This window comes from Panicum virgatum, chromosome 3N (assembly GCF_016808335.1).
Source record: "Panicum virgatum strain AP13 chromosome 3N, P.virgatum_v5, whole genome shotgun sequence".
Classification (NCBI taxonomy): Eukaryota; Viridiplantae; Streptophyta; class Magnoliopsida; order Poales; family Poaceae; genus Panicum; species Panicum virgatum.
In genome coordinates, this window is record NC_053147.1 from 26,899,823 (window position 1) to 26,911,673 (window position 11,851).

General features: G+C 49.4%; 2 protein-coding genes across 2 annotated transcripts; both read left to right on the forward strand.

Annotated features, from left to right (window-relative positions):
- The first annotated feature begins 2,486 nt into the window (after positions 1-2,486).
- LOC120668124 (ethylene-responsive transcription factor ERF039-like) lies at positions 2,487-3,380 on the forward strand. The gene has a single exon (XM_039948053.1). It carries the CDS (start codon positions 2,661-2,663, stop codon positions 3,300-3,302), a length of 642 nt encoding a protein of 213 aa, XP_039803987.1. The 5' UTR covers positions 2,487-2,660; the 3' UTR covers positions 3,303-3,380.
- A 2,219-nt stretch (positions 3,381-5,599) lies between these two features.
- LOC120667464 lies at positions 5,600-6,565 on the forward strand. Its single transcript, XM_039947532.1, has 2 exons — positions 5,600-5,888; positions 5,987-6,565. Exons 1-2 carry the CDS (start codon positions 5,682-5,684, stop codon positions 6,350-6,352), a joined length of 573 nt encoding a protein of 190 aa, XP_039803466.1. The 5' UTR covers positions 5,600-5,681; the 3' UTR covers positions 6,353-6,565.
- The last annotated feature ends 5,286 nt before the right edge of the window (positions 6,566-11,851 follow it).

Below are 11,851 nucleotides of genomic sequence, written 5' to 3' on the forward strand. Positions count from 1 at the left end.
GATAGATGGAAGAAACAGTTACAAGTTACACATTGGTAGATTACAAAGAAAGCCCGGACCAAGGAGCACAACAAAAAACAACCACTCACTAACTAAACAACCTAGCTTCGTCGCGCCTGCTTGGATCCAGAGCTCTGCATCTCTCTTGATGTCTGCAGCCAGCTGCTGAATTGAAGTCGACATTCCTCTGTTGTTTCTTTCTCTCCATAGTTGCCCGGAAACCAGAGCAAAGAGTGAGTTGAAGCCTTTTCTCTTACTGCTTGGCAGCTTGGGCATTGGTTCCTCAACTGGATCCAGCGCTTGCTGGGGTCGGTTTCACCTGGTTAGCTAACCACTCAACCCTCAGCGCCCTGAAGATCTCCCACCAGACCTGCCTTGAGAAAGAACAAAGAACAAAATTATGTGATCAATAGCTTCAGGCTCCTGATCACACAACAGGCACATCTCATTGGCTTCCTGATTGTGCCGAATCCTCCTATCAGCTGTCCAATGCCTCCTCCTGAAAGCTAACCATAGAAAAATTTTCACCTTCATTGGTGCCCAAGTTCTCCAGATCAGAGAGCTACCAGGGAACGACACCGAACCGGCATGCAGCATCTTGTGTGCTGATTTGGCTGTGTACTCGCCGTTTGGGCTCCACTTCCAGATGAAGCGATCAGGCGTTCCTTCCCACAGCGTTACCTCAGAGATCAAATCCCAAACTTGCAGGCATTCATGTATAGCAGGAACGGACAGGCCTCCAGTGATCTTGGTGATCCAGCAGTCATTTTGTAATCCTTGAGACACTGTTTGCGGCTTGATCACCCTCTTAGACACTGCTCTTATCAGCGTAGGTGCTATGGTACGGTGCTGATGCTGCCTCCATCAACCCAGTTATCAGTCCAGAACAATGTTCGCTGCCCGTCACCCAACGTGACTGATAAGGAGGCACGGAAGAAGGCTTGCACTATTGGGTCAACCTGTATAGGCAGGGCTGACCAGTCACCATCTTGATCTGTCTTTTGAAGCCAAAGCCAGCTTGTTTGCAAAGCGTAGCCTGTCAGCTTGAAATCAGCTACGCCGAGCCCCCCTAGAGAGGTGGTGGTAAAGGTAGCCTCCTGAAGTCCTGATCTTTCTTCTTTCGAGAGAGAAGATGTGGTAAAGGTAACTGTGAATATTTGCCTGTGGTGTTCGAGCTTGTGCTGAACGAGTCAATGCGGGCCGACCGGTGGCTACTGCACAACAATATCAGGCGTTGCCTGTTTTGGTAAGTCATCATCAGGAGAGTGTGTGTGTGTGTGTAAGAGGGAGGGTTGGCTGGTGCACGGCGTCTAGTCATCAGTCAACAATCATATCATCACCAGGCCCGGGTCCACTCAGACCGATCAATTTTTCCATGTGATGAATTATGGTTTCGTGCCTTTTCCGCACAGCCCGTGTTCCTCCGGTCCAGTCCTTCGCAGACGCCATCCGGGCGTCAAAAACCAACATGAGCCTCATGGTCGTCTCTCTCTCTTTTTGGAGGATAAAAGGCGGAATGAATTTATCGCTATCATAGCTCATTTTGGTCCTTTTCACATGGGCACACTTTGATAGACTAGCAGCTAGCATGCCCTTACAAAAAATTGGAAACGTGGATTTTCGAGAAAAGGAAGAAAATCAATAAACCTTAAAGTTAAGGGAAGAAATTATAGGACACGCGTGAGTACTTCCGATCCATACTCTTCATATAATAAATCATAACTCTTGCTCATTACAACTAGGGATGCAAGTTAGATAATTTTTGGATTATTGGGTCGACCCAAAAAGCTGATAAAAATAAATTAGAATAACATTATGCGTAAATAATTTAGGAGGAAAAATGAACTAGATTGACATACCATCGTAATTAATTAGCTGATTTAAAAAATACCATTTGGTACCACTTGCATCCCTAGTTACAACAGCGGACCATCGGATTTGAACGGATGACTGGCCAATTAATGGTGGAAAATTTCCCTCCACAAAGTCCAGCAGCCTCAAACCCCGAATATGATGAGCATCAATAATCTCAACCCCAGACAAGAGAATTAAAGTACGTGAAGCGCGTCAAATGGTACATACAACGTACGTCAACCTAAACCTGTAGTCTAGAAACTCGTCGGCTCATCATCTCCTCCTACAGTGCTGACCAGTGACCACCGTCGTCCTGACTCGCCGATCCGCCCCGGTAAACCACCGCACGCGAGAGGGTCAGACCATTCAACCGCGGGTGCCGATCTGCGCCTGGACCGGCCAGGGAAAGCTTTGACCGTGGCCCACATGACAGGGACACAAAAGGTGTCGTCTGACTTGGCCAGCGCGCTACTCCTACGCTAGTGCCCTCACGTGCATGGTTTACCCCAGCCTCATCAATATTTTAAGAATTATTACCCGGCCCGGGGAATTCAAGCAAGGTCAACCCTCCTCCCGTATTGCACCCACACCGATCGTGTCAACGCCCCCCGCCCCCGCTGACTTCACACGAAGCGCACCTATAAATACGCTCGCGGAGTCAGGTGGAGTGCTCCACTGCAACTGTGCGTGCACACGGCCGAAACCCACCGGAGCAGAGCAGCCGACCGGCGGGCCAAGGAGAGGCGAGGAGCGAGGCGGCTGCCGGCCTGACCAGCCAGCCAGTCCCGAGGATCGACGTACGCGCGATGAGCCGCGCGGCGGGCACCGGGAGAGGCGGGCCGGAGCGGCGGTGCCGGTACCGGGGCGTGCGGTGCCGGGCGTGGGGCAAGTGGGTGTCGGAGATCCGGGTGCCCGGGACGCGGGAGCGCCTGTGGCTGGGGTCCTACGCCGCGCCCGAGGCAGCAGCCGTCGCGCACGACGCCGCCGCATGCCTCCTCCGCGGCCTCCCGGGGGCCGCCGCCGCGGGCCACCTCAACTTCCCCGAGCGCGCGGCGTGCTACGCCTACGGCGGCGCGCCGCCCCTGTCGCCGCGCTCCGTGCAGCGCGTCGCCTCCGACGCCGGCATGGCCGCCGACGCTCAGCTCGTCGACGCGCGCGCGGCTCTGGCGTCGTCATCGCCCTCGCGGCCGCCGCCGCCCCTCGAGGCCGCCGCCGCTGGCGCTGCTAGCTTCGGCATTGGCGCCTCGATAGGTGGCGAAGGCGCAGTAGCACAAGGCTCGGCGTACGCGCCGGCGCCGGCGCGGTATAGCAATTGCAGTAGTGGTGGTAGCAGTACGTATTGGTACACGCCGAGCGCGGGCGGCGGGAGCGGAAGCTCGAGCGCCGGCAGTGACCAGCAGCTGGTTTACGGGGACATTAGCGTAGACGACATCGAGATCTTGATGTAATTTGGTTCGATGAGGTTGACATGTATCGGCTCGGTGATATTAAGAAAATGGATGGGGGGTTATTTTTTATTGAAGAAAAAAAACACGGTAAGATCAAGTTTACATGTATCACTTAGGCAAAATAGCCAATTTCATCCCTCAGTTTTCCTCCAAAGCTCAATTTTATCGTTCAACTATCAAATGGACCAATTTAGTCTTCAAAGTTTGCATTTAGTGTCAATTCAATCTTTAGGGTGATGTGGCATGCCAAGTCATACCAGAGTGTACGTAAGGTTCTGAACGTGTTACCAAGCCCAACAACAGTATCAACTCAAGCGGTGTACTAACTTATAATTCACATAGCTAAAATAAGTTATTGATGATCTTTTTGTAAATAAAAGGATTACATTTTTGTTTATTCGTACATTCTCATTGTTTGTTGAACCATATTTTTATATCTATTGTCTTACTTTTACATCACCAATTGTTGACTAAGCATGGCATGCCATACATGACTAGAGATAAAATGGAGCTTAAATATAAAGTTTAAGGATGAAATGGGTCAACTTCATAGTTGAGGGATGAATTTAAGTCTGGGACAAAAGTTGAGGGATCAAATTGGCTATTTTGCCTATCACTATGTGAGATTAAGAAAATGAAAGAAAAATTATTATCTTTGAATTTGATAAGATCTTCTGTAAAAAGATCCCCCTATAGAGGTACAAAATTGAAGCGTCCCCTCGTAAGAGAAGACTTAAAAGTGATACAATATCAGTCCCAGGAGGCTGATAACACTTTTATTATATCAGATGGTACATCACCGTATAACTCTACGCGGAAGTGGGCAGTGAAGCGCCACTATCGCAAGGATAACAACTAACACCCACACAACGATATTAACTACGAAGAGTGGGTCATCAGAGTCTTACGTCATACTGAACTTTCTGCGAGTGACCCTATCCACAGGCAAGGTTGGGTGCAGGACGGAACCTCTACTCAACGTTTTCGGGAACGAAGTCCGGATCTTTCTCTGTAAAATTTAAGAATGGGGTGAGTACAAACGTACTCAGCAAGTCCAACCACACCCACGGAGGGGGTATAAACAGAATATAATGCACAAGGTAAATTAAGGATAAGGCTAGGGTTTAGTTTGCGGAAAGCTAATTCTTATGCAGGGGTTTATTTGAAAGAAAGGGATTTTCAAAAGCAATTATCTTGCACTGAGTAACACGTAGGGTTGATCCACACAGGATCCCAGTTTTAAGTTGCTACCGGACTCCTCATCCGCCGTAGCACACGGCACAGCTGCCGAACACTTTCCCAAATAAACTCACGCCAACCCATCCATTCCCAGAAGAAACACTAGTTGTGTGACCAAACCGTAACTCGCCCAGTACCGTGGGAACAGCTATTCGAATAGATTTTTAACTCTACAGAGGTGTGCAACTTTACCCACAAGTAGGGTACCACAGCACGATCACTGTAGTGTCGGTGCAGATCCCAACAAAGCCATTACCCACCTTAGCTAGACCTGACTAGCCACCACGGGATCCACCAAGGGGTCATCGACCTATCACTGAGGTTTAACCGGGCATAAGTCACACAGAGCATATCCCTTCTCCTTGGTCACCCGCTGCTCTCAGCTCTCCTGATGGCTATCAGACTAATTAGTGGGGTTTATGCTAAGTTGTTGCCCATACAACGGTCGATTGGTTTGCACGATCGTGGAGTTAGACAAGATGACACACCAACTCGGTCTTTAATTGTGACAAGATGGATATCTCCCAACCTTGCTCTACCACACAGGTACGAGCACACAAATCGGCAATTCACACAGAAGTGCCATCCATCCCGTCCAAACTCATCTTTCGAAAATTCCACACTTTCTCTCCCCACACACTCTCACACATTTTCTTTTTATAAAACAAGTTGTATCGTGTTTAAGGTCCTAAGCGTTCTAGCAGCGATTAACGTCCAAACAAATCACATTCAGACATTAATCTAGGTGGTCAAGGAATGGTTATAACAAATCAAGGGGTGGTTATCCTACCATGTTTTCAGCAGGCAAAACATATGCAGTTTTATAAAAGAGTAAAGTCCATTTTTGGCCATCGAACTATCGTCTGAGTCCGGATTTGGCAATCGAACTCCAAAACCGGACACCCGCGGCCATCGAACTGTTAATACCAGACACGTGTGACCATGGACACCGATCCGCCCTGGTTTTGGCCCTGTCACCCTCCCACGTCGGCACCCCACGGCCAAGTCAGCACGGCTGACTCAGACCGTGCTCCTTTTATGGGGGGGGCAGTGCGGGTTGGAGCACTTATTCCAAAAAAAAAAGAGCGGGTTGGAGGTCTGGGGAGGCGGCGGTAGGGTTTCCATTCAGAGGGCGGAGCCATGGCGAGTTCAAGCAGCTTGAGCAGCACGGGAGGTCCCCGATGGGGCTCAAGGGAAGGGGGAAGATCATCCCCTATCCCTTACCGGCAGGGCCCCCTCGACTATTGGCCTCCGGTCCTCTGCAAGTGCGGCAACAAGGCGGGAAGGTTGACTGCGTGGAGTGATGAAAATCCTGGGCGAAGATTCGTCAAATGTTTCAGTGCTACGGTGAGTGGTTTTGTTGTCTTTGGTCGATTCGGATTTGGTTTTGTTTGATGGTGTTGACAATTTGTGCATTTGTTTGATTTCCTTTTTGGATGGAATAGCCGGCAATGGGAGGATGCGACTTTTGGCGTTGGGTAGATCCACCGCCGTCCCCCTTCCTCCGGGAGCTTCTTATAGATCTGCGCGACGCCGTGAGAGCACTGAGGATGGAGAACAGAGAGCTACAAGGGCGAGTTGGTGATGCAGCACGACAGCAGATTTGGCCGGTTTATGCAGCAGAGGAGCAGAGAGCGTTGGCTGAGCCAATTGGAGCAGAGACGGTTGCAGTGGTGACTAAGAAGGCAGAGGAGAATGCTGAACTGAGATGCAGGATCTGCTCACTAGAGAAAGAAGTGTTTATCTTCAAGTTTCTTGTGGTGACATGTGTTGTTGTAGTGTTAGCAATGGCTTGGGTTAACTGGCCATGAGGTTGTATGAAATGTAAATTAGGATCTAGTTAATGTAACTCTGATGCTTTGGAAAAACTCGAAATGTATGCTCCTGTTTCTAAGCAATATATGGATTGGTGTTAGCATTGATATGAGAGATGAACATGAGATAAACATGACAGGGAGGATAACACATCACACATCACTGACTTAGCCCAAACTGTCTGGTAGTACATAACACATCACAGTACAAGAGAGGAGATAAGAGTGGTAGTACATAGGACTCTAGTACATAACATGAGATAAACATGACAGGGAGGATAACACATCACACATCACTGACATGGAGTTGTACTAGTTCTGGTCACCAACTCCTTTGATCTGGAGCATAGAACTTGGTGCTGCTCTCTTTGGTTTCTTCCCTTTCTTCTTTGTTGGTGGCTCCTGGGCTGCTCTCTTTGGTTTCTTCTTTGTTGGTGGCTCCTGGGCACTGACTTTAGCAGTAGCTTTACCAGATGACATTTTGATGGTCACACTTGAGCCTGCCTGAGACAGTGGCACATTGGCTTGCAAATTGAGTTGTGATGCTGATCCTTCAATTGTAGCACTGGCAAATGATCTGATCAAGTTCCTAGATTCCAGATCCTATATCAAAGAAGTAAAAGTCATAGACTGGCAAATGAGAGATGTAGTAAAAAAATGTAAATTATTCCACTTACATTTTGGCTTGTAGAATTACTTTGTTGGCTACCTTTGACTCCATGTCTTCTATCACAAGTGGATCTGTTATGTCCAGTTCCTTTGCACTTCCTGCACCTTATGACTGTGCCTACCTTTGACAATTTTCTAGCTTTAGGTTGCTCTTGTGGCTCCCTTCTCCTCTCCTTTTTAGGCCTACCTGGCATTTTCACATATCCTGGTGCTCTTAGTGTTGGCATATCAGATTCAGGCCAGCTCTGCATACCCTCAACTGGATTTAGACAGTGGGAGTATGTGTTCTTGAATTGTGTCACATGATAACAGGGTGCTATGTACTCATCAAGGGAATTAGTCTTAAAGAAGATGCTTGATATTGCATGAGGGCATGGCAACCCTGCCAATTGCCAATACCTACATGAACACTCTCGTTTTTGCAGATCCACTGTGAACCTATTGTTCCAATGCTTGACCTCAAATTTATCTTCCCTATTACATATTGCATGGCAAACACCTGACAACTTAATGAGTGCATTTAATTTCTTCAAAATATTAGGACATATTGGACCAGTCCAAGTTTCTGACTTAGCCCTCATTTGTTGGATCCTCACCATGACCTTCCTTCTAATGGTCTCAAGCATGGTTATGATAGGGAAGAACCTAGCTTCAATAATCCACTTGTTGAAAGATTCACAAATGTTGTTATCAACTGAGTCACAATTTGATCCTAACCTGAACCAGGCTCTGCTCCAATGTACAGGATCAGTATTCATCAAGGCCTTTGCTCCTTGCTTTGTTTCCTGAGCAAGTTTAGCCTTTGCTAGATTGAACAGTATGGGACAAGGAGCCTTGGCACAGCACCAAAACTTTTTCTGCCACTCCTTCTTCTTGAATTTCTTCCTCCAGTTGGCATAAATGTGCCTCGCACAATTCCTGTGCTCTGCGTTTGGAGCCCATTTAGCAACAGCTGTCAATATACCCTTTTGTTGATCTGAGATAAAAACCCAGTCATCACCCCCTTGAACTCCAATGTCCCTGAACAAAATATCACAGAACCAGTCCCATGAAGCATTGTTCTCCTTTTCCACCACTGCCCATGCTATTGGATACATTTGATTATTGGCATCTCTTCCCAATGCACACAACAATTCTCCATTTGTGGCCCCCTTAAAGAAACATCCATCAAGTCCTACAACTTTTCTACAACCAGCAGTGAACCCTTTCTTGCATGCATCCAGAGCAATATACATTCTTTGAAACACTGGTGGTTCTACATTAGGTTCCTTCATAATAATAATTGTGCTTCCTGGGTTGCTTCTCAATAATTCAAGCTGGTACCTATATAGCACTTGGTACTGCCCTTTGGTTGCATCTAGAACCTTTTGCATGACAATAGATTTTGCTCTTTTCAGCTTGGAGATACTAACATCAGCAAACATCTCTTCTTGAACTGCCGATCTCATGGTTTCAAGACTCCAGGTTGGGTTGGCCATTATGAATTTCTCATACTTCTCAGCAATCCTGGCTGCAGTGACCAATTTGTTATCTCTTCTAGGAGGGCAACTATGCACATTATTTAAGCTAGCTATCTGCCAACTATTTGTTCTTGAATTGGTCGACAACAAACATCTCCATTGGCAAGTGGCCCACTCACATACTGCAATCATCCTTTCAGATTCATTCTTAAAGAACTTAATAAACCTTCTTTCAGTTAAACCATGTTTAATCACTGCTTTCTTGAACTGACTCTTCCCAGTAAATTTCAGCCCAATCTCAAATTTGGGGCATGGATCCTTCTTGTTGTACCTTGGATACTTGCTACTGCTCATGTCTTCACTTGAACCTTCTGCTGCACTACTATTATCATATGGTGTGACATCTCCATCATCTTCTATCTCAACAGGAGCTGGCATACTAGTGCTATCCAAAATAACATCATCAAGGTCTGCCACCTGACCACCCTTCATTTTTTTCTTGAATTGCTTGAATTGCAAATGTATGTCATTGCCTTCTTCATCATCCTCCGAAGAGCTGTCATCACCGGGTAAGAAATCACTGTCACTGCTTGTGTCGTCTAGAACCTGCTCTTGCACTTGCTTCCCTTTATCAATCTTGCTTGGGCTGTACCACTCCTTCACAAATTTTATCTGCTTCTCGACTTCTTCCCTACTCTTGGTCCTGCATACCAACACTTGCGATTGTAAATCATGAGCTTCCATCTCATCATCTTCACTCTCAACTGTTGGGTCCTCCTCAGCTTCCATCTCATTCTCAAAATCACTGACATTCGCTGCTGCTTCTCCATCATCTGACGGCTCAACAACTGTTGGGTCCTCGATATATATATCTGCTACACCACCTTCCACAATGCAATTTTCCATTTCAATGCATGATTTATCATCAACCAATGCACGCAACCCATTCACTAGTTCCTTTCCTGGGAAAAGCCAATGTACCAAAGCACCTAACTCAACATTGCAGTGGTCTTTTAAGTGCCCCATTATCTCAGGAAGTGAGATTTTATCTCGTTCAATGTATGACATCCCCTCTTCTCCACCACAATAATGCAGAGCCCTACTAGTCCTCACAAATTCTCCATTGTAATGAAATCTGACTGCAAGACTATCCAATGGGTCCATTATTTGATGTTCTGTACGGAGCGCAATAAACAAAAACGGATCAATCCCCGGACACAATAAACAACTTCGCAAATCACATGGAAAACAATTGAATATTCGAGTCCCTAGAAAGACAAATCCCCAAAGACAAATCCCCAAAGTCACGGGATTTCGCTCTGCATCTATCACTTCATGAACGAATCAAACCTTTTCCGCCGCCGCAGACGCCTCGGCCTGAGTCTCGTCGCCGCTATCGTTGCAGCCGCCGCCTCTGGAATCTCGTCGCCGCGGCCGCAGATGCCGCCGCCGGAGCCTCGTCGCCGCCGCCCTCGCCGGCCGCCGCCTCCGCAGGCGCAGGCGCAGCCGCCGCCGCCGCCGCTAGGGTTTCGTTTGGGGAGTTTTGAGGGACAGCGAACCGACGAGGAGGGGCCGGGGTCGATGTATACGCCCCATCCGAGTCAGCCGAGCGGGATCCGAGTCAGCCGTGCTGACTTGGCCGAGGGGTGCCGACGTGGCTGCCTGACTAGGCTAAAACCAGGGCAGATCGGTGTCCATGGTCACACGTGTCTGGTATTAACAGTTCGATGGCCGCGGGTGTCCGGTTTTGGAGTTCGATTGCCAAATCCGGACTCAGACGATAGTTCGATGGCCAAAAATGGACTTTACTCTTTATAAAATAGGCCAATAGATTGTGTTTATAAAAAATGGGACAAAACATGCATCAAAGGGCGGGATTGAACTTGCCGTCCTTAAAGCCTTCCGGGAAGTCCTGATCGAGGTATTGTCCTTCGGGTTCGGGGTCGCAGTACTGGTCCTCGTTTACTTGCTCGCAGTACTGCTCATCAACGGGTTCTCCCTCGTTCGCACCGTGACCTACGACGCATACAAACAAGCACACAATCAAGAAATAGAAATAAAAGTTTTATCGCTGAGCTCGAATCGGAAATAATTAAGATATGGAGACAGGAGTAATATTTTTGGGCGGTTTTCTAATGGCATGGCCAAAACTATGTTAGGAATGACGTGGTAAAGTTTTAGGTCGATCGGAGATTGTTTGGCGCATAAAATGATAAGTTAACGGGGTGTTTAGGGCTAAACGGTGGTTCAGGGACTTGTTTGTAATTAGTGATAGGGCTTGATTATAATTTTTGAAAGATCGGGGAGGCCCTAGAAAATAGGTAGGGGTCTATTTATAAATATGTTATATAGTGGAAGAATTTGTTTTAGAATATAATAAAGGAGAGGGTTTCTTTTGCAAAATGGTTAGAAAGCTGGAAGGACTCTTAATAGAATAGAGGGAAGGGGAGGGGCCTTTGGGCAAATTTGCCCCTCCTTCTTCTACCTCCTGACGGGGCAAAACAGGGGAGGGGGATCAGGACGCCGGCGGCGGCTGAGCCGGCGGCCCTGAGGCACGACGGCGAGCGGGAGCCGGGGGAAAGGGGAAGGGGCCCGTGGGGAATTGTTTCCCCTCTTGATTTGGGCGGAGGCGGTCTGCAGGGGAGGCACCATGGCAGCGGGCGGCGGCCGGCGGCCGGCGTGTGCGGCGGCGGCACTGCGAGGCCCGGCAGCGGCTAGGGTTAGGGGGGAAACGTCGAGGGAGGTGAGGTCATTCTATTGCCCCCCTCACCTTGGACTGGAATGGACCGAGGAGGCGGCGCGATGATGGCCTGCGGCGGCGGGCGGAGGAGCTTGGAGCGGCGGCGTTGTGCAGCTTGGGAGGAGGCTAGAGGTGGCGGCCGGCGTTGTGGTGATGGGGAAGCGGCGTAGGGGCCTATTTATAGTCGTGGAAGGCGGTGGAGAGGAGGGAACGCGACGGTGGCCGGCCGGCGGGCTCGGCGGAGCGCCATTAATGGCGTGGGGGCGGGCTGCTGTGCTCGTCGGTGTCGCGGAGCGGTGGCGCGAGCGGCGAGGCGGCCACAGTGCGACGGGACAGGTCAGGCAGCGAGGAGGAGGTGTTGTGCAGGGGAGAGCGGCGCGGCGAGTTCTCCGGGCACATGGAGCGCGTGGGGGCAGCCGGCGGCGAAGGCGGGGCACGCACGTGGCTCTGCGCGCTGGCGGACGCGGGAGCTCGGGAGTCGAGGCAGGCGAGCTGCACGGCGGCTCAGCGAGGCGGGGTGGCAGGGGACGGCCGGCGTCGAGCTGCGAGCGGCGAGCGGCGCGGCGGGTGGCGCGGCCACGTGGTGCACGTGTGGGCAGGAGCGCGCGCGTGCACGTGCCGCGTGTG